This window comes from Solanum dulcamara, chromosome 9, assembly GCF_947179165.1.
Source record: "Solanum dulcamara chromosome 9, daSolDulc1.2, whole genome shotgun sequence".
NCBI classification, from domain to species: Eukaryota; Viridiplantae; Streptophyta; class Magnoliopsida; order Solanales; family Solanaceae; genus Solanum; species Solanum dulcamara.
Window position 1 is genome coordinate 74,951,074 of NC_077245.1, and position 18,288 is coordinate 74,969,361.

Here is an 18,288-nt window from a genome sequence, read left to right on the forward strand (position 1 = left end):
TGTTAAATTATTATACTATCCCCAACTAAAAATATATTTATTTATTTAATACACCCAACCAAAAATATATTTATTTATGTTATATTAAAAGAAAACACATTTTCACATTGAAAGATTATGACTTTTCAGAAGGGTTGTAATTTTTTCAAACGGTTGTGACTTTTCCAAAATATTGTAATTTTTCTGAAGGGTAACATATGTTCAATCACCATTTGTTGGCTATAAATAGAGAGGTTTTCTCTCAATTTTAAACATAAATAACTTAAATATTTAATTATTATAATACCTCAAACTAAAAAACACTCAATTTAGTATATCTTTTATATTTTATATTTATATTTATTTATTTATATTATATTAAAAATAAATACTTCTTCACGTTGAAGGGTTGTGACTTTTTCGATAAGACGTGACTTTTGTGAAAATTGTATTTTTTTTAACACAATAAGCACATGTTTATACTTTATACTACCCTTCATTGGCTATAAATAAAGGAGTTCATCGACTCTATTTTTTATTCTTTCATCCTAGTTTATTATTGTTACTATACTCCAATGTTTTTTCTTCTATGTTTTTTGTGGGTGTATTTTCTCTCCATTAGATTTGTTTAATTTATTTTTTTATAAATAATTGTATTTTTTTTGGGCTAAAATATTTAGTTCAAATTCTTAAACTTTTAAATATAACAGATGGAATTTAATAAATATTTAACCAACACTAAAAATTTTTAACTTACATACTCAAAAAAGCGCCGTTTTGCTCCACTCGGAAACCTTCTTCCCTTTGCTCTTCTCCATTAGCTCCGCCGCGAAGACCCTTTACACTAGACTTACTATGGGGAGAAAACGGAACTTGAGCGAAGATGGTGGTAAGGAAGATGAAGAAGAGAAGCCTATGAAAGAGAAAAGGGTGAAAGAGAAGCAGGAGGGAAGAGAAAGCATGCGTCCTTCAATGATTAAGAACAAGGAGAAAAGATCAGCTGTCCATGCTAAGTTGAAGAAGCAGAAGAAGGTTGAGAAGCGGAAAAAGGTTAAAGCTCGTGAAGCTGTTGAGAAGAAAGCATTGGAGCTAGGGGAGGAGGTAAAACAGCTGCTGAAATTTTGCAAATTTGTTTTTTTTTTTTACAGTTTTGGGGTTTTGGAGATTTTAGTGTTGAATTCGTTAATGGACATTATGGGGTTGTTTATTTATGCTAATTAATTGATGGGTCAATGTTGTTTTTGTTTAAATTTCAAAAAAATTTGGTTCTTAGGATGTAGTGTTTTGATTCTTGATTGTGAGATTTAGGCTTTGTGGGATTGTTTCTTAATGCTACTTAATTAATGGGTGAATGATATTTTTGTGAACAGGCTGCCTAAAATTCCAATATACGGTTCTTAGGGTTTAAGGTTTTTGATTGTTGATTGTTCGATTGATCATTTTAGGTTTGTTTTTTTGCGAACTGATCAACGGATTTTTATGAACAGCCTCCACCAAAGATGGTACCCCGTACGATTGAGAATACAAGGGAGTTAGATGAGACTGTCTGTTTACCTGATGATGAAGAGGTTTTCTCTTATTCTTGTTTGATTCTTCAAGTTAACAGTGAAAAATATGTAGTTTTATCATTGGAGAAGCGCCCATTAAATATTTTGGTGCTCTCCCTGATTTGTGTTTGAAGCTATTTGCTGGCAACGATGTTGATGAGTTTAGTGCAGTTCTGCGGAACGAGCGTACCCCGAAAATATTGATTACAACATCCCGTTATAACTCTACAGTAAGCTTGTATATTTTGTGCTTCCCTATTGCTTTGCTTATTGATTTGACTTTGAACTTAATTCGACAAATAATTTTGTTATTCCATTCTTCAGAGAGGACCAGCATTTATTTCCGATCTTATTTCTGTGATTCCTAATGCTCATTACTATAAACGAGGGACATATGACCTGAAAAAGGTTCTTTCTTGCCTTCTCTTTTCTCATTCCTTTTCATGTTTCTTGGTGATATGAATGCCCTTATATTATTCAAATTAAAGGAGTTTTTCCATTGTACTAGTTCAAAATTTTCATTGCTTTTCTAACTTTTGCAGATTGTCCAATATGCAAATGAGAAGGAATTTACTTCTGTTATTGTAGTTCACACCAATCGCCGTGAACCAGGTCATATTCTTGAACACATTACTTTTTTGATTCCTCTAATAATAGCTATGGATTGTGTTTCTGCATTCATTCACCTTTCCAGTTTCTTTTTCGGTCTGAATTGCCGGCTTAATCATTTTTTTTTTCATTTTCTTTCTTTAGATGCTCTTCTCATCATTGGTTTACCTGATGGACCTACTGCTCATTTCAAGCTCTCAAAGCTCATGCTACGGAAGGATATCAAGGTTCGATAGTTCTCCTTCTAAATGGATCCTTCTCCCCCCTCTTCACTAAAAAATGAAGGAAAAGAATAGGAAAGTAGGGGCACTTACGGACTTATACTGTTGTCTAATTGCTTCTGGTAAAGTTGCTACGGTTTATACACTACACATTACAGTTTCATTAGATTCATACAAAAAGAATCAAATGAACATGAGGTCGTCTTGGCGATCCTAGTCCGTAATTGATACTTTGACGACAACTGAGTTGTTTGAATTAAATCGACACTCAAAGTTTCCTCTTAGACATTACTAAGATTTTCAAATAGATGATGGTGAGTCTGATTTTGAAGTGGAAATTTCATCCTATTGCATTGCCACAGCCATAATGTGTTAACAGTTAGTTTGGTTTTCCCTTGCATTTTTTGTTCGTGGTTCGCATGTATGTCATGCTGTCTTTGCACTGTGATAATCAATCAGGTATGAAGGAACTGTATTGTACAGGACAAGATTGAGTGCTATTGAACTTTTTAAATTTATGTATCATGTATTAAAACCTTCTTATGCTTAATTGGCATGTCTTTTTTTTCAAAGATAGTTTAGTTTTCCTTGGCATATTTTGTAGACTAGTTCATATGTATGTTGTTGCACAGAATAAGTAATCAGGAATCATAGGTATGTTCGATAGAACTATTATAAGGCCATCACTATTACATGGGAGTGAAGGTTGGGCTGCTAAAGTCGAGATGCAAATGTTAAGATGGATGTACGGGCATTCAAGATTTGATAAGATTAAAAATGACCTCATTCGCCAAGTGCAAATACCACATACTGAGATAAAATGAGAGAATGTCGTTTGAGATGATGTGGTCATGTGTTGCGTCGATTCCAGATACATCAAACATCAATCTATAGGTGTGAAACCATATTAAGTGAAGGCGTTTAAAGGAGATGAGATAGACCTACAATCACATGGAAGGAAGTTATTTCAAAAGACCTACAGTCTATTGGAATCAATGTAGACTTTGTAAAAGATAGGCCACAATGGTAGAAAAATATTTATATAGCTGATACCATTTAGTTGAGAATATATAATCTACTTTGAGGCCAACGCTTAGGACCATCCACAACATTCAAAACACGAGGATAATGGACTAAAATTTATTCTCAACTAATAACCCCTAGGGCTCAGTTCAAGTGGCTAAGGTTGAGTGACTTGTGACTTAGGTCATAGGTTCGAGTTCTACGTCATGTGAACTAAGCCTCGCATTTAAGTGGAGAAGGGTAGAGAAACATACTTGGCGTTAACGGAATTATTAGGACATGCTCACTTTATCAAAAGAGAAAATTTGTCGAGGATTACTTCTAAAAGGAATCCACATGAGAAAGTGAATTTTGGGTGTGTTCTCTTCTAGGGAGAGAAGCCTTATTTATTGTAAGTTAACCACCCGTCAGAAAATTCCTTTTTCATGATGGTTACCCCCTAATGGGCCCTGCAGTGCGCAATCCGGATTTAGTCGGGGCTCCACGGGTTCCGGACACCGGGTGGGAAATTGAAAAAAAAAATATTGACACTGCTGCATGAATCTATGTATAACTCAGCATAAGATGTTGTAAGTGATTAATGGGGTTAATCTGAAGCAGAATGTATGTCTAATAGATGTTCAACTAACAACTCCTTTATTGCTTGCAGAATCATGGAAAGCCAACTAGTCACAAGCCTGAGCTAGTTTTGACCAACTTCACAACACGTTTGGGGCATCGAGTTGGGAGGTAAAGCCACTATGATTTTCCTTGATTATTTTAATTCTCATAATTATTTCCAGAGACGGAGTATTGATATATTTCATACATTAATAAAATTTTGACACCTTTTGCTGATGAAGAGATAGAAGTAAGATGAGAATCTATCTTTAGATTATAGCTCTTCTTTGAGAAGCTTATGTTACAACTTACAATTGATTATGCTAATGTATGTTTGCTGATTTTGTTCGTGTAGGATGGTACAGTCACTTTTTCCACAAGACCCTGAATTTCGTGGCCGTCGAGTTGTGACCTTCCACAACCAACGTGATTTCATATTTTTTCGCCATCATCGGTATGCCCTCATTAACCCTTGTGTAATCCACTTCTGTTTCTAAAGTTGAACAGTAAAGACTCTTACTAACATGTTCTGCTGATGAACTTATTCGCTTTTGTGAAGCTACATTTTTGAAACCAAAGAGAGCAAACAGAAAGAATCAAAAGGTAAAAAAAGCAAGGATGAGAAGAACTCACAAGAAAGGACAGTTGCCCGTCTGCAGGTTTGTTGTTCTGATTCTACTGCATTGGTTTTAGGAATACAGGGTTATTTTCAAGATTTTTGGAGTCTTTTCAACCTTGAATGGAGTGGGTTGCATCTAATGGGTCCATCGCTAGTTAAAGGAGGATAAATCATTGATGTTGGATTGGAAAGAAAGGAACAAAACTATTTTCATGTAATACTGGATTTCTGCTATTATCCGACAGGCGTAGGTAGATTTTGTCTTCGTGGAAACTCTGAGAAAACTTATGCTCTAAATGAAAAAAATTTAATGGAGTGGAATACAAAACAGCAGGTATTTAATATCTCTAAAGAAATTTGCGTTGGCACAAAATTGTTTGCCTATTGCATGAGTATATCTGCTCATAGCTTGTGCCGCTAAAGACCTATATGTACCTACCCAAGTGTAAATCCAACAAGAAGGATTTCTAGTGCTGTCCGAATGAACTGAAAAAGATTCAATGCTGTAATATTCAATTAACTAGGAAACATAATTGAACAAAAACACCCGTGAAACAACTTTGTAATTAGCTACAAGTGGAATCCTAAGACAATCTTATGTTTTTCCTTTCCATTTGGGTGAGGGGAGGGAGGGTGTGAACTGATTTCATCTCTTATTTGGTCTTCGTTTTGTCCTTTGTGGTGTCCATTAGGTCGTCTGCTTTTATTTTTCCTTGCACACTAGCTTCCGGCGATGGACATATATCCTGACATTGATTTGGTGTTTTCTAACTTTCAGGAATGTGGTCCGCGATTTACTCTCAAATTAATCAGTCTCCAGCATGGTACTTTTGATACTAAGGGTGGGGAATATGAATGGGTTCACAAGGTAATCCATGTTGAAAAAATGATGTCTAGTTTGTATATACCTTTTCAACTGGAGCTTGTGCTTTTCCATACTTCAAATGAAATCCAAAACTTGTTTATGATTGACAATAAATTTTCTAATCCGTCCTGTTTTCTTTCAGCCGGAGATGGATACAAGTCGACGGAGATTTTTCTTGTGATAATGTTGGATGTTTCTGCCGTTGGGATTTCAAGGTCTTTGTACCCAAACCATGTCAGAGGCAGAAGTTCACTATGAAAATTTTGATCTTTTCTGTTTAACTGTTTTTCTAGGTGGGGGTGCACTTTTGTAATGAACTATTCCTTACAGTAACTTATTAAAGTAGAAAGGTTGGGTTTTAGTCTTAGTCCATCACAAAAGTTGTATGTGACCTTTAGCAACAAGATGATTAATTACTTAATTTAAGGTTGCTGATGTGAAAGCTATTGGAAACAACCTTTCTATCTCCTAAGGTATAGGGGTAAGGTTTGCATACACATATCTCACTTGTGGGATTATATTGAGTATGTTGTTGATGATGCGAAAGCTTATTCCTTGGGATCATCTGAAGTGCTGGGTTCATGAGCTGCCAAAAAGCTAACTCTATGCTCGGTAGCTACTAGAAGTTGGTTCGCTACTCAACTCGTTTAGTTCAACTGATGCCATGGGTCATTCCCTTGTTTTTCTTAAATCAATCAACTTCTATGAATAGTAGGGCATTGAAGGAGAACTCGTCGACGACAAAAAAAATGTTTCTGTTGGAGGCTCATTGATGCATCGAGTCAAATGGAATTAAAAAAACTTTTTTTATATTGGCATAATACATAAATGTACACAAGTAGACACTTAAACTTAATTGAACAAGTAGACATAAGTGTTCTACTTAGTGTCTTACATAGCATATCACGTCCTGCACGACATCCTACATAACGTCTTATGTGTATTTTAAACATATTTATGTACTATGCCTTTTATATTTATGAACTTCCCTTTGTCCAAACAAAACAATACAAGATTCCTAGATCTCTCACGAATTGGGATCAACTATACAAAACTTCATTTTCTTTACATAGTTATGTATTTTGGAAATGCTTCGTGAGATGAAAAGATTAAGAGAATTTGGCAACAAATGGCAAATGGGAAAGCTAAATCCCAATAAACAAAGGAAGTTGCAACTGAGAATAACAGAATTGACAACCCTCAGGTATCATATTTCTTAAATATAATAATGTTATGGGGAAAAAAAGAAGGCACAACGTCTGTTACATTCAGACATAGGTACTACAAAATAGTTCATGTTTTTCTAGTACAACAATAGACCCAGTGTAATCCCACATGTGGGATCTAGGGAGAATAGAGCGTACATATACCTTGCCCTACCTTGAGAAGGTAGAGATATGGTATCCGATCGTGCTTTTCTAGTACATCTTTTTGAAATGCAAACTATATTAAATAGGGTCCCTATTTCATTCTCTGAATGTGACCTACATATATTGCTTGATCCTATATATCACCTTTAACATTACTTATTAAATAACTTTTGACCCTAAGTAAATAAACCCAGACAACAAGTATAAACCTTTCCAGCTGATGCAAATTGAAGAAGAAGCCTCTGCTACCAATTTGTGCTCATGCTTCAGTAATAAGACTTCTTACTGATGGCCGATAGGCTTTTTTCTACGAGCACCTGTTAAAAGAAAATCCATACACATTAAAAAATCAGATACGTACTAAATTACCTGACTAAGGTAGTAACAACTGCTAGGGGAGCCAGAAATATTATACATATTGAAACACGAAGGGAAGGGAAACAAGAGAAGAATCCAACAACAACATACCCAGTGTAATCCCATAAGTGGGGTCTGGGGAGGATAGAGTGTCCGGAGACCTTACCCCTACCTTGGCAGGTAGAGAGGTTATTTCCGATAGACCCTCAGCTCAAGGAACAAACAAGAGAAGAATCCATGAACAAGAAATGGGGAATATCTTCTACAAAACACACAGTTTAATTACACTTGACAGATGATTAGCGAACATAGAAAGCTAGTCTGTTTGCATCATTACAATGGAGATCAAACAGCAAACTCTTGAAAATCAACTCAAACCAGTTAATACTTTTGATATTATATACACTTTTGAGTCAGACTCTAATTTGAAATCTCTTACACACCGAACATGTCTTTTTCTACTACCCAACACACAAACGTAACGGGTTGTTTTTGGTTTACGTTAATGCATTAACAATAATAGTCCCAACATAAAGTTTCTGGCCATACAAGAATATATGCACCACATAATATAATACAATATTCACTGGCCTTATTAACTACGCTATCGTTAAAACCAACACAAGATATGAGGGAATCAATGTATTAGCAAATGCATGCAAAAGAGTAACTAAAGACTTTCTATCTTGAAAAGATAACAAAATTTCGAAGAAGCTCTTTTAAGAATATTTCCTGCACTTCTAAAAAGCCCTGCCCCACATAACAATAGCTGCATTATTCTTCATCGTGTGACAATTCCTACATGATTATTCACTGTATAAGCAATCCCTGCATCATAATCCCTACATAACTAGTTCTCAATCTAAACAACCTATACACGTTAAGATACTTCGGCTTATAGACTAATCTAGAAGTTAAAATCATTTCACTTTGAGGAACTTAAGCTGTGTTTATAATTTTTCAGTATAAAACAAATCATTTTGGTAATTAGGGGCCTGCATAGCATACTCAATCTTTTGGGTTAATCAGACTGTATCTAACAGTTAATATTTTAAATTTATTGTGGAAAACGTTAAATTCCAATAAGGATTTCTATTTACTTCAGATAATAGACAACATAACAGCAGCTCCTACTAAAACAAGAATCTTTTCAAGGAAAACCAAATACACCATTCATGCAGATTCTGCCTCCTTCTCTCACAATAAAAATCAAGTAGGACATGCCGAAATACCAAAAGGTCGCATGGTTAGTTTAAACTAATTACTTAAATGAATTTCTACTCTTTAATCCTTTGATACCAACTGACTAATACAGCTCTATGTATCAGTTTGGAAAATGAAATATAGATAGTCGACAAGAGCATATGCAGATACTTAGTTAATTACATTGTCATCTACATAGAGCCAGTGTTTAAAGTGATATATGGATGTGAAGGGAGCATATACAATGTCTAATGAACACAATTTCTTCATTACACCATGCAGCATACTAAGAAATCTGATGCTCAGTTTGAATTTGAAACGTAGCTCAGACGAAAGAGCAATAGACAATATCAGCACACTCTGACTGAACACCAGTACCAAACAGTTTTACATGTATCGATCCAACTAAATTAACTGAAAAGTACCATTGGAATTATAATATAACTTGGGACAGCCCAAAGCCTGAGATGAGAAGCTACATTCTCAGAATCTTACCGGTAGACCTCTTGCTCCAAAGCACCTGAGTATCGATGGTAGAAAGATGTTCATCATCAAGTCGCTTCCATGTTTTAATAGATTTGACATCTCCCCACGCTCCTTTCCCTGTTTTCTCCAAAGATGCTACTACCATCCTTGCCCTCCTTGACCATCCAGCCTTCCCATAAGCGTGATATCCAAATCCTCCAGCATAGCAAAGATTTATGTCCATCAACTTGCCACAAAAATCATTTTTGTGATCATGGCCTGCGAAAGCGGCCTTTACATCACCAGTTTCCACCATAGTGGTGAAGAAGCCTGAATTTATTGAAGCAGAGCTTATGCCTTCTTGTCTAACCCCAGTGAAGTTTGATGAGTCAAAGTTTGCATATTCAGGAAGAGGAATATGAAAGTAAGCAAGGCCTGGAGCAGGAGCCTTCGTAGCATTTGAATTGTGCATGTAAGTTTTCTGTATTTGAAAGGTTAATTTAGTGTCAATGCTCACAAGTTAGAGATACAGTGACTAATATATATTTTTTTAACAAAAAGAGACAAGTGATTAATATAACAGCACCAAACTAAAGGCTTCACACATGTTGTCAATAGTAATTGTGGTACCTTAAGCTTCTTAGAGGTTTCTTGAAACCAGAACTGTTGAGAGGGTTTGATCCAACCATAACCAGGGATGGAAGGAACAGTAGAGTAATCTCCACTGTCAAGGAAATACAGATTGAGAACGGACTTATTAGCCAGCTTGGAACCCTCAATCCCATGGACTTCCAGATTATAATTCCCAAAACCATCAATATCAGGAATATCAGGAGGATTTAACTGAGATAAAGTATTTTTCATGCCAACAATATGTTTCATCAAGCCTTCCCTTGAAAGTGTAGATTCCTGGTCATGATTTCCTAGTATTGCAGCCCATGGTATGTTTGAAGATATTGCAGGAGCAAAAGCAGCATCCATGGATTTTACAGCATCCTTAGCATCAGATCCAAAAATGTTGTCCCCTGCAATGGTTAAATTGGTTTAATAAAAGGAAAGGTTTTGACGCAGCAAAGGCCAAAGCTTAGGGGGGAAATTTTGACATAGAATTATTGGGTTGCTATAAAGAGGATACTTTTTCATTGGTTGGTAATATAGATGAATCTTGACAAGAAGATGCTTAAGTCCTTAGATTTCAGAAAGAATTCAAAATGATGATTGTTCTATACATAAGGTAATGTTAGTTGCACAATAAGTGAACTCAAACCTGCACTAAATCAAAAGTCAGGAACAAGTAGTAGCATTGAGTTTTGAGTTCAAAGTTGATTCCCATTTACAGATATATACCACGAAATAGCTCAAAATGCACTTCAATCCCTTGCTTGCAACAAATAATTAATCAATTTAATGCATCTAGTTCAGAAATTTAGGAACATTTTGACAATAACCAAACTCAAACAACATCAAAATTCGAGATAAGTGTAAATATTCACACTCACTTTTCTTCCTCAAGCAAAGACAATGACACTTAATGACAATATTCACTCTAGCGTGTTTGGCCAAGCTTCTAAGAAGCCAAAAGTGAATTTTCTTTTACAAATGCTTATTTTAGAAAATCGAGAAGTTTGGCCAAGCTTTTAGAAAAACAACAAGTGTTTTTGAGAAGCTCAACAAATTAGCACCTCTCCAGAAGCATTACTTATTTTGAAAGCTCAGCCGGAGTAATATATTTTTTTAATAACCGTGGTGTTTGTGCCAGCTTACGTGCACCTCAACTAATTCCACGTGATAAATACCAGGTACTTCTGTGCCCCAAGTCTAGGACATATGGAAAGAAATCACGTAGTGTTTTTGTCTCGGATTTGAACTTGATATCACATGACTCTCAAGCAGTTCATCGACCACTAGGCCGGCCAGGTGCTCAACCAGAGTACTTTTTCGAAAATTACTTTTAAGAAAAAGCACTTTCGTAAATTATTAGTAGATTTTAGAAACTTTGGCCAAACCATCTAGAAATGTCCGATGCAGTACAAAAATCAGGTCTATCATGAAAAAAATATCAGAACATTACTCAAAAAAATGACTCGTAATCCATATTCAAGTCCATTAAACGCCAAAAACCGAAGAGATAGAGCGAGAGAGAGAGTGTGTGTGTGTGTATACCGGTGAAAACAATAAGATGAGGTTTCTCGGCGTGAATCATCCTGAGAACAAAATCAGTAGTATTGAGATCGGAACAGGAAGATATTTGCTGCGGCAACACATCCTCACACGGCGTCGTTTTTCCATCTGCATAATGCATATCCGCTACCTGCAAAATCCTAAATTCACCATTTTTTCCGTCGAATCTCAACTTCGTAAGCGGATTAACAGCCTCTCCAGATGCTTTACACAGCTCAAATGAGCTGAGAAATACAATTATTAGAAATAATTTTCTCGAATTCGAAATCTCCATAGCTGTAATAATCCTCACACTTTCAAAGCTTTTTTTTGAGAAGAAAAAGAGAGAAAGGTCCAATAATAAATGTAGTAGTAGTTCTTGTGATGCCACTATAATTAATAAGTATACTCCTTCCGTTACTATTTATATAAATAAAAACGGGGGAGTATCATTTTTGCCGATACTCAAATATTTTATTTAGACGTTTAAATTAAACACACTGTAATTCTTAGTAAATATTTTAATTAGATATTTCTCGATCTAAATTTAAAAAAATATATATTTATTTTTATTTGTCTATTAGATAATTTAGTTAATTATATAAAATATATTATCTACTTTAATTATACGTATTAATTTAAATCAAATATTACAACAAATTTAAAGAATTGGTTATGTCTTGTGTTCTTGTAATTGTGTTACTTCTATTTTTTATTAAATCGATGATAATGGTGGATGTAAGATTTTCAGCAATATATGAAAAAATGCATCAAAAAAATCAAAGTAAATTCTAAGATTAAGAGCACCATTCTTAAATTAATTATACAGTACATGATTTGAATTTAATCGAAACTTTAATTAATGCGAACTCAAAACACGAGTGAGAAATAAAAAATTTACAAAATTAAGTATTCACGAAATGGTTTGTTTTTTGTCGGATTCTCGCGACTCACGGCGGCTTTCGGATTCCGTGTGGAATTATTCTTATTCTCAAATTCTCACTCTTGTCTCAGTTGACTCGTCAAGTCACAAGTTTTGCAAAATTATTTCATTTTATATTCAAAAGTGTTTAAAATAATTGAGTTTTTTTTTTGGTATAATAATAATAAGATACTTTGTGTAATTTTGTAAGATGGGTATGAGAGGATGATTTGTACGAAACTTTACCATTATCTTTGAAGATAATGAGGTTATTTTCGATAGAAAATAATAGAAAAAAAATAGTCATAACTACAAATAGTATGTTAAAGAAGTAAAATAATAGTAGAATTTATGAAATTTAAAGCAAGAGATATGATAGCATGAGAGTTACTAATAATAATATTGATTAGAGAAATGAGTAAACAACGGTCAATTATTCACTAAACTTTTACCTAATTTTTGACCTTTGTACCCTTCCATCTAAAATCATGTCCTTAATAAGATGTACATATGTCATGCTATGCCTAATCATCTATTTATACTTCTTCAATCTAACTCTACCTCTCCTAAGATTCACCATAGCCAATTTCTTGCATATACTAATCGAGACATTTGTCCATCTCCTTTTCACATGTCTCAACCATCTCAGTCTGTCTTCCACGTTCTGTCCAACACAAAGGCCATTCTTACCTTCTCTCATACTTTCTCTATCACATAAACCATTTGACTTGACGCAATATTTAAGTAAAAAAAAAAAGGTTTTTGAAACGTTTAGTCTAAAACAATTCTCAAATATTTCTGTGTTTTTAAATCATTTCATTATAGATAAAATAAAAAAATTAAAATTAAATTAATTCTAATTATAATAAGATGACATTCTTTTTTTAAACAGACTAAATATAAAAGATATCATATAAAATGAAACAGAAAAAGTATGTCTCTCTTCACACATCATCTCAATTCTCAACTACTTGCATTTTCTTGGCGTGCGAGTTCCTATGAACGAAAACAGAACCTAACCAAAAAATATTATCTTAAAAATATTTTTATATAATCTGAATAGATATTACGAGAGCTGAGATGAGGTAGGGGTGTGGGATGGCGGAAATTAAGGACTAAAGTAAAACAACCCCAACTTTAAGGACCATTTTGTTCATTTCCTCAAAAAAATCTCCTCTCCCAAAAAAGATTTGTTCATCAACTTCATCTTTGCAACACAAAAAAATAACAAGAAACACTTTGCTACTTCATCTTCTTCACCACCATCCACCACCCACCACCCACCACCCACCACCCACCCCCACTCCTTCTTCCATTGAACAATAGAGCTTTTTCTTAGCTCATACAATGCCAATTCTAGCTATGTCACTACCAAAACCCAATCTTTTCTCTAATCTTCCCACTACCCCACCCCCTACCCACATCCCCAACTCAACCCCACTACCCCAACCACCCATCCCCATACCCAAATACTCAAAGAAAAAAAACCCCATTTCCTCAAAACCGCAAAAAAACCCGGTTCCAGCTTTCAAAACCCACCACCACAACTCTAAATACCACAAACCGGTTAAACCGGGTCAAGTCATCACCGACGACGGCGACCGTTCGGTCATCGTGAAAGATTCCGGTGTTTCATATCGTCTTCCCGGTGCCCCTTTTGATTTCCAGTTCAGTTACTCTGAAACTCCGAAAGCTAAACCGTTAGCTATTCGTGAACCGGCTTTTTTGCCTTTTGCTCCTCCTAGTATGCCTAGACCGTGGACAGGGAAAGCACCCATGAAGAAATCTAAGAGAAATATTAAGCTTTTTGAGCCATTGTATCCTCAAATGGAGAATGATAATGATGGGGGTAAGCGTTATGAAATGTTGAGGGCATATGAGCTGGGGATGTTTGAAGGAAAGCCTAAGAAGAAGGTGTTGGGTGCCCCATTGACAAAGATGGAAATTCGAGAGCTTTTGAAAGATTGTATAGCTAGTAATCGACAGGTTAACATTGGTAAGTTTATTTTGGAATTTTAGGTAATGAACTTACTTCTGTATTTGTTTCACTTGAGCCGAGAGTAGAAGGTTAGTTAGACAGTTAAGCATTGTCTTGCATATCCTTTCGTACTATTAGCCGTACTATTGATCATAGTATTACTTTTGTAGTTTCTTGCCCTTTGAGTTTGGTTATTATCTGTTGTTTATTGTACTTCGATTATAGTATTATCTTGTTGTGATTACTGTTCAGGATGATTTGTCATGTTGTCTATATTATTTTTCCATGTCTTCTTCATTTCCGTTATTTATTTATTTATTTTATACTGCTATGGACTGTTTTTTTTTCCTTGAACAGAGGGTCTATCGGAAATAACATCTCTACCTCCCAAGGTAGGAGTAAGGTGTGCGTACTCACTACACTCACTAGACACCCACTCGTGGGTTTTCACTGGGCATGTTGTTGTTGATGAACTTGCTTCTGTATTTGTTGTTGAATTGACTCTATATATATGAATTGCTTAATTCACAGTCTAGGTACTCTAAGATTATAACATAGGGATTCTTTACTAATGAATTCCGTAGTTCACAAGATTAATAATTGCTATGCGTCAATATTAATGTCGGAATTATTATGCAGCGAGTAATAGTACATGAATTGTTATGCAAACATTGTCTATTTTAAGGGAACTTATTATTTTAGAAACTCTCATCCATTTTTTTACTATTGCTCGCGTCTTTATTCCACATTCTATCTCGTATAAATAATATGCACAAATTCTGTGTAATTTGTGCGAGTATTGTTAATGCGGAGTTTTGTGCTAAAATTGTTTCTGTTTATGTTGTCAACCAAATGATGCGATGTTGTGCTAGCTTGATAACGTTAACTTCATGTCGATTCGTTACATGTCCTCCATTCCCTAATGCAGATTAGTGGCTTAGTTGCAAACCGACTCAACTGATTTGGGGTTGTGACATAGTAGATAGTTGATTGATTGTTGTTGTTACATCATCTTGTTTTAGCTGAGGACTCGTGAACGATTTTCTTTAAGTTGATTTCTTATGAATCCATTGCTCGATTTTGTGCATGTTCTGCTGAATGCTGATTAGTTCAGAACAAATTTTCTCCATTCTTCCATGCATCTGGTACTTTGTTTTCTCTCTCAAACTTTTGAGCTTGGAAACAAGTTGCGCTTTGGAATTTTTAATTGAAGCTTTGAATTTTATAGGTCGGGATGGATTGGTACACAACATGTTAGAGTTAATACATACCCACTGGAGAAGGAATCCTGTTTGTAAAGTTCGATGCTTAGGTGTCCCTACTGTTGATATGAACAACCTATGCCAATGTCTCGAGGTTATCCATCGATTGAACTATTGTCAAATATTGTTTGGTCATGTATTTCTTGGTTAAATTTTGGTATATATTCTAAAAGGGTTTACGGCTTGCCATGTACTGATCTACATTTTCAACATTATTAGGAGAAGACTGGCGGAAAGATCATACATAGAGTGGGTGGTCTAGTTTATCTCTTTCGGGGGAGGAACTATGACCAGCGTACACGTCCAAAGTACCCACTGATGTTATGGAAACCAGCTACACCAGTTTACCCAAAACTTATACAGGATGCTCCAGAAGGATTGACCAAAGAAGAGGCTGATGAATTACGAATCAAGGGAAAGAAGCTACCCCCTATGTGTAAATTGGGTACTTGATCTTATATGATTTAGCTAGTTTTACATTCGAGCTCTGGCTTTCAGTTGTGTGTTGCATCTAGATGAGGTTATAGACAATAACAAACATGTAATATTTTTGGTCACACATGATACAACTGATGGGAGAACATCTAAACATGTTGAAACATCTTAATTCAGCACCTTTTGTTTCTCAGTTCCTGACTACTAACTAATTGTGGTTGCTGGAGAGAGTACTGTAAAGCTTTCGTTTTTTTTTTAGCAATTGAATATACACTGATACTATTTCTTATTTTCCAATCTGTGAACCTAAAAGGTAAAAAAACTCTGTTGGTGGATTTTCGAAAATTTCAATGAGACATGTTTTTGCGATATAAACCAAGTAAAAGACAAGGTCCTCCAATTTCATCTGTGACCAGTCTGTTTAGTTAGGAATGTTCAATCCACAGTTTCTCTATTCTTTGTTATTCTTAAACTGACTTGATGTGCATTTCCTGTGGTTATAATGCGTCTTCTGTGCTTTTCAACTAGTGGTAAAGTTCTTACCTTTGTACATATGTAGAACATTGAACTCCAATTGCTCTTTCTTGTGTTTCCATTCGTTTTGAAGAACTTGGGTATCTTCCTCTGCAGCGAAAAATGGAGTCTACCTTACGCTAGTGAAAGACGTGAGAAGTGCATTTGAAGCTTGTCCACTGGTGAAGATTGATTGCCGGGGGATGCATGCAAGTGATTATAAGAAGCTAGGAGCTAAGTTAAAGGTTTTACTTGTTGTTCTTCTTATTCTTTAATTATAACAATTGCTTGATTCTTTTATTGCAGTCTAGATCCCTGCATAACTTTGGCTTTTGTCAATTAAGTCTCAACACATGCATCTTGAGCAATGAATCAGTAGAAGTTTTCCTTAAGATCTCTCTTACACATTATTGCGCTACTTTAACAACCCTTCAGAGGTTATACAATTATATTGCCAAGATAAAAAGTAAGATTAGTTGGATAGGAGCTTTCGTTGTGTTCGGGCATGACTTCCAGTTCAGAAACATGTAGTCGCCAATGAAGATACCTTCCAGATACTCTGATGAAGATGAGCAATTTCTTGTGAATTCTGATTAGCAATTTTTTTGTTTGCAAAGCATAACAAAAAATGGTTACATGTGTGATATCCACATTCTTGAAGAGAGAAAAGTATCTATTAATCTTGGGCATGCTTGAACTGCTCAACTCCTTTTATATACTTCTGCTCTTTCTGTGTTTAAGTTCCAAAATGTATGTTCTTTAGTTACTCAAGGTCTACACTAATTTGTTGTTTCAATGACAGGAATTGGTCCCTTGTGTGCTATTGTCATTCGATGATGAACAGATATTGATGTGGAGAGGAAAAGACTGGAAACCTATGTATGGAAATGCCACTCCAGTTGTGTCCTCCAGAATTGATGCTGTTACAGATGAAATAAATAATTCAGGACGCTCAGGTATGCATGAAATACTGACACATCCAGGAGGCCGGTCTACTAGGCCACTTCAAATTTATCTTGCTGTAGCTTTGTTTCTTGTCTTTTCCCTACTTCTTGCTCTCTTAGATGGGGAAATAAACAAGAATTTAGTCCTTTCTAGCTCTGTAAAAGGGAGAAAAGGATGGGGTTATTTGGACTTTTGCTAGTGCGAAACATGTCTGCTTACTTTGAGTCAACGTATACATGCAACCTGAGCAACTTGCCATGTGCTGATAGTTGTTTAATCACGTTGGGATAACAGACATACATCTCAAATGCGTAATGTGATTATATTTCTTTTGCCTATTTTTGTTGCGTCTCATCAAGAGTTGCAAAACAAAAGAAAATGATATGAGATGCTGCCAGGTTTTGGCCATGGGATCTAATGATCACTTCTGTCTATATTGCCTAAAGTTGCCCTTTGTGCAACTAAATGTCCATGTTTCAATTGATAAACTACACTTTCTTATATTACATTCAATTTTTTCGAACTTTAGACCGTCCTCTTTCTTGCAGACAACCAGTTCGACAAGCTATAGTATTTATATGTTTTTGTTTTAATCTGAAATGCAGGCACTGCCAAAGAATATTCCAATGCAGACACTAGAACACGGAGCACAAGCCCTAAAATGATGTCCCTGTGGAAGAATGCAATTGATTCAGGCAAGGCACTATTACTAGACAACGATGATTTAAAACTTGATGATCTCTTGAACAAGGTGGAGGAATTTGCAAGCATTTCCCAAGCCATAGAGCACACATATCCCGCTCTGGTTTTGTCCAGTAAACGTGTCCCCGAACAGTCAGGACTGATGTGGAAAGGCAGTTCCGATGATGACGATGACAGCCACGATGAGAACAGTGATGATGATCATGAAGATAAATATTACATTAACAACTCATTTGAAGCATTAGAGTCAACAGTTCCTAAAGGATTATTACCAGTTGACTTTGTAGTAAATGAGTTCAGTGATGATGAGTAAATAAGTTGAAAGAAAATGAAGAGACTCTAATGAAGGAGAAAATAGGAAATAATGTAACCAAAATAGGAAGTCCTTTTTTTTTTCCTTCTGTTTATTTTGATATTTATCTGTATAGTTGTATCATGTATAATCTATGAAATTAACAAGTTGAAAAATTGTGCAATTGCATTCATGTTAAATAGAGAGCCATGTGCACAGAG

The 18,288-nt window shown here is 35.3% G+C and overlaps 3 protein-coding genes across 3 annotated transcripts; 2 read left to right on the top strand and 1 right to left on the bottom strand.

Moving 5' to 3' along the window:
- The first annotated feature begins 726 nt into the window (after positions 1-726).
- On the top strand, positions 727-5,898 carry LOC129903368 (uncharacterized). Its single transcript, XM_055978904.1, has 11 exons — positions 727-1,080; positions 1,467-1,547; positions 1,661-1,756; positions 1,851-1,934; positions 2,069-2,138; positions 2,280-2,362; positions 4,029-4,108; positions 4,335-4,433; positions 4,539-4,638; positions 5,377-5,466; positions 5,606-5,898. The coding sequence occupies exons 1-11, from the start codon at positions 835-837 to the stop codon at positions 5,642-5,644; spliced, it is 1,068 nt and encodes a 355-aa protein (XP_055834879.1). The 5' UTR covers positions 727-834; the 3' UTR covers positions 5,645-5,898.
- A 755-nt stretch (positions 5,899-6,653) lies between these two features.
- Positions 6,654-11,427, bottom strand: LOC129902850 (probable inactive purple acid phosphatase 29). Its single transcript, XM_055978278.1, has 4 exons — positions 11,022-11,427; positions 9,489-9,883; positions 8,889-9,339; positions 6,654-7,150 (listed from the first exon to the last, which is right to left on the bottom strand). The coding sequence occupies exons 1-4, from the start codon at positions 11,311-11,313 to the stop codon at positions 7,116-7,118; spliced, it is 1,173 nt and encodes a 390-aa protein (XP_055834253.1). The 5' UTR covers positions 11,314-11,427; the 3' UTR covers positions 6,654-7,115.
- A 1,657-nt stretch (positions 11,428-13,084) lies between these two features.
- LOC129903192 (CRS2-associated factor 2, chloroplastic) lies at positions 13,085-18,274 on the top strand. Its single transcript, XM_055978695.1, has 6 exons — positions 13,085-13,936; positions 15,147-15,274; positions 15,400-15,625; positions 16,246-16,373; positions 16,931-17,084; positions 17,679-18,274. Exons 1-6 carry the CDS (start codon positions 13,288-13,290, stop codon positions 18,086-18,088), a joined length of 1,695 nt encoding a protein of 564 aa, XP_055834670.1. The 5' UTR covers positions 13,085-13,287; the 3' UTR covers positions 18,089-18,274.
- Positions 18,275-18,288: the final 14 nt, after the last annotated feature.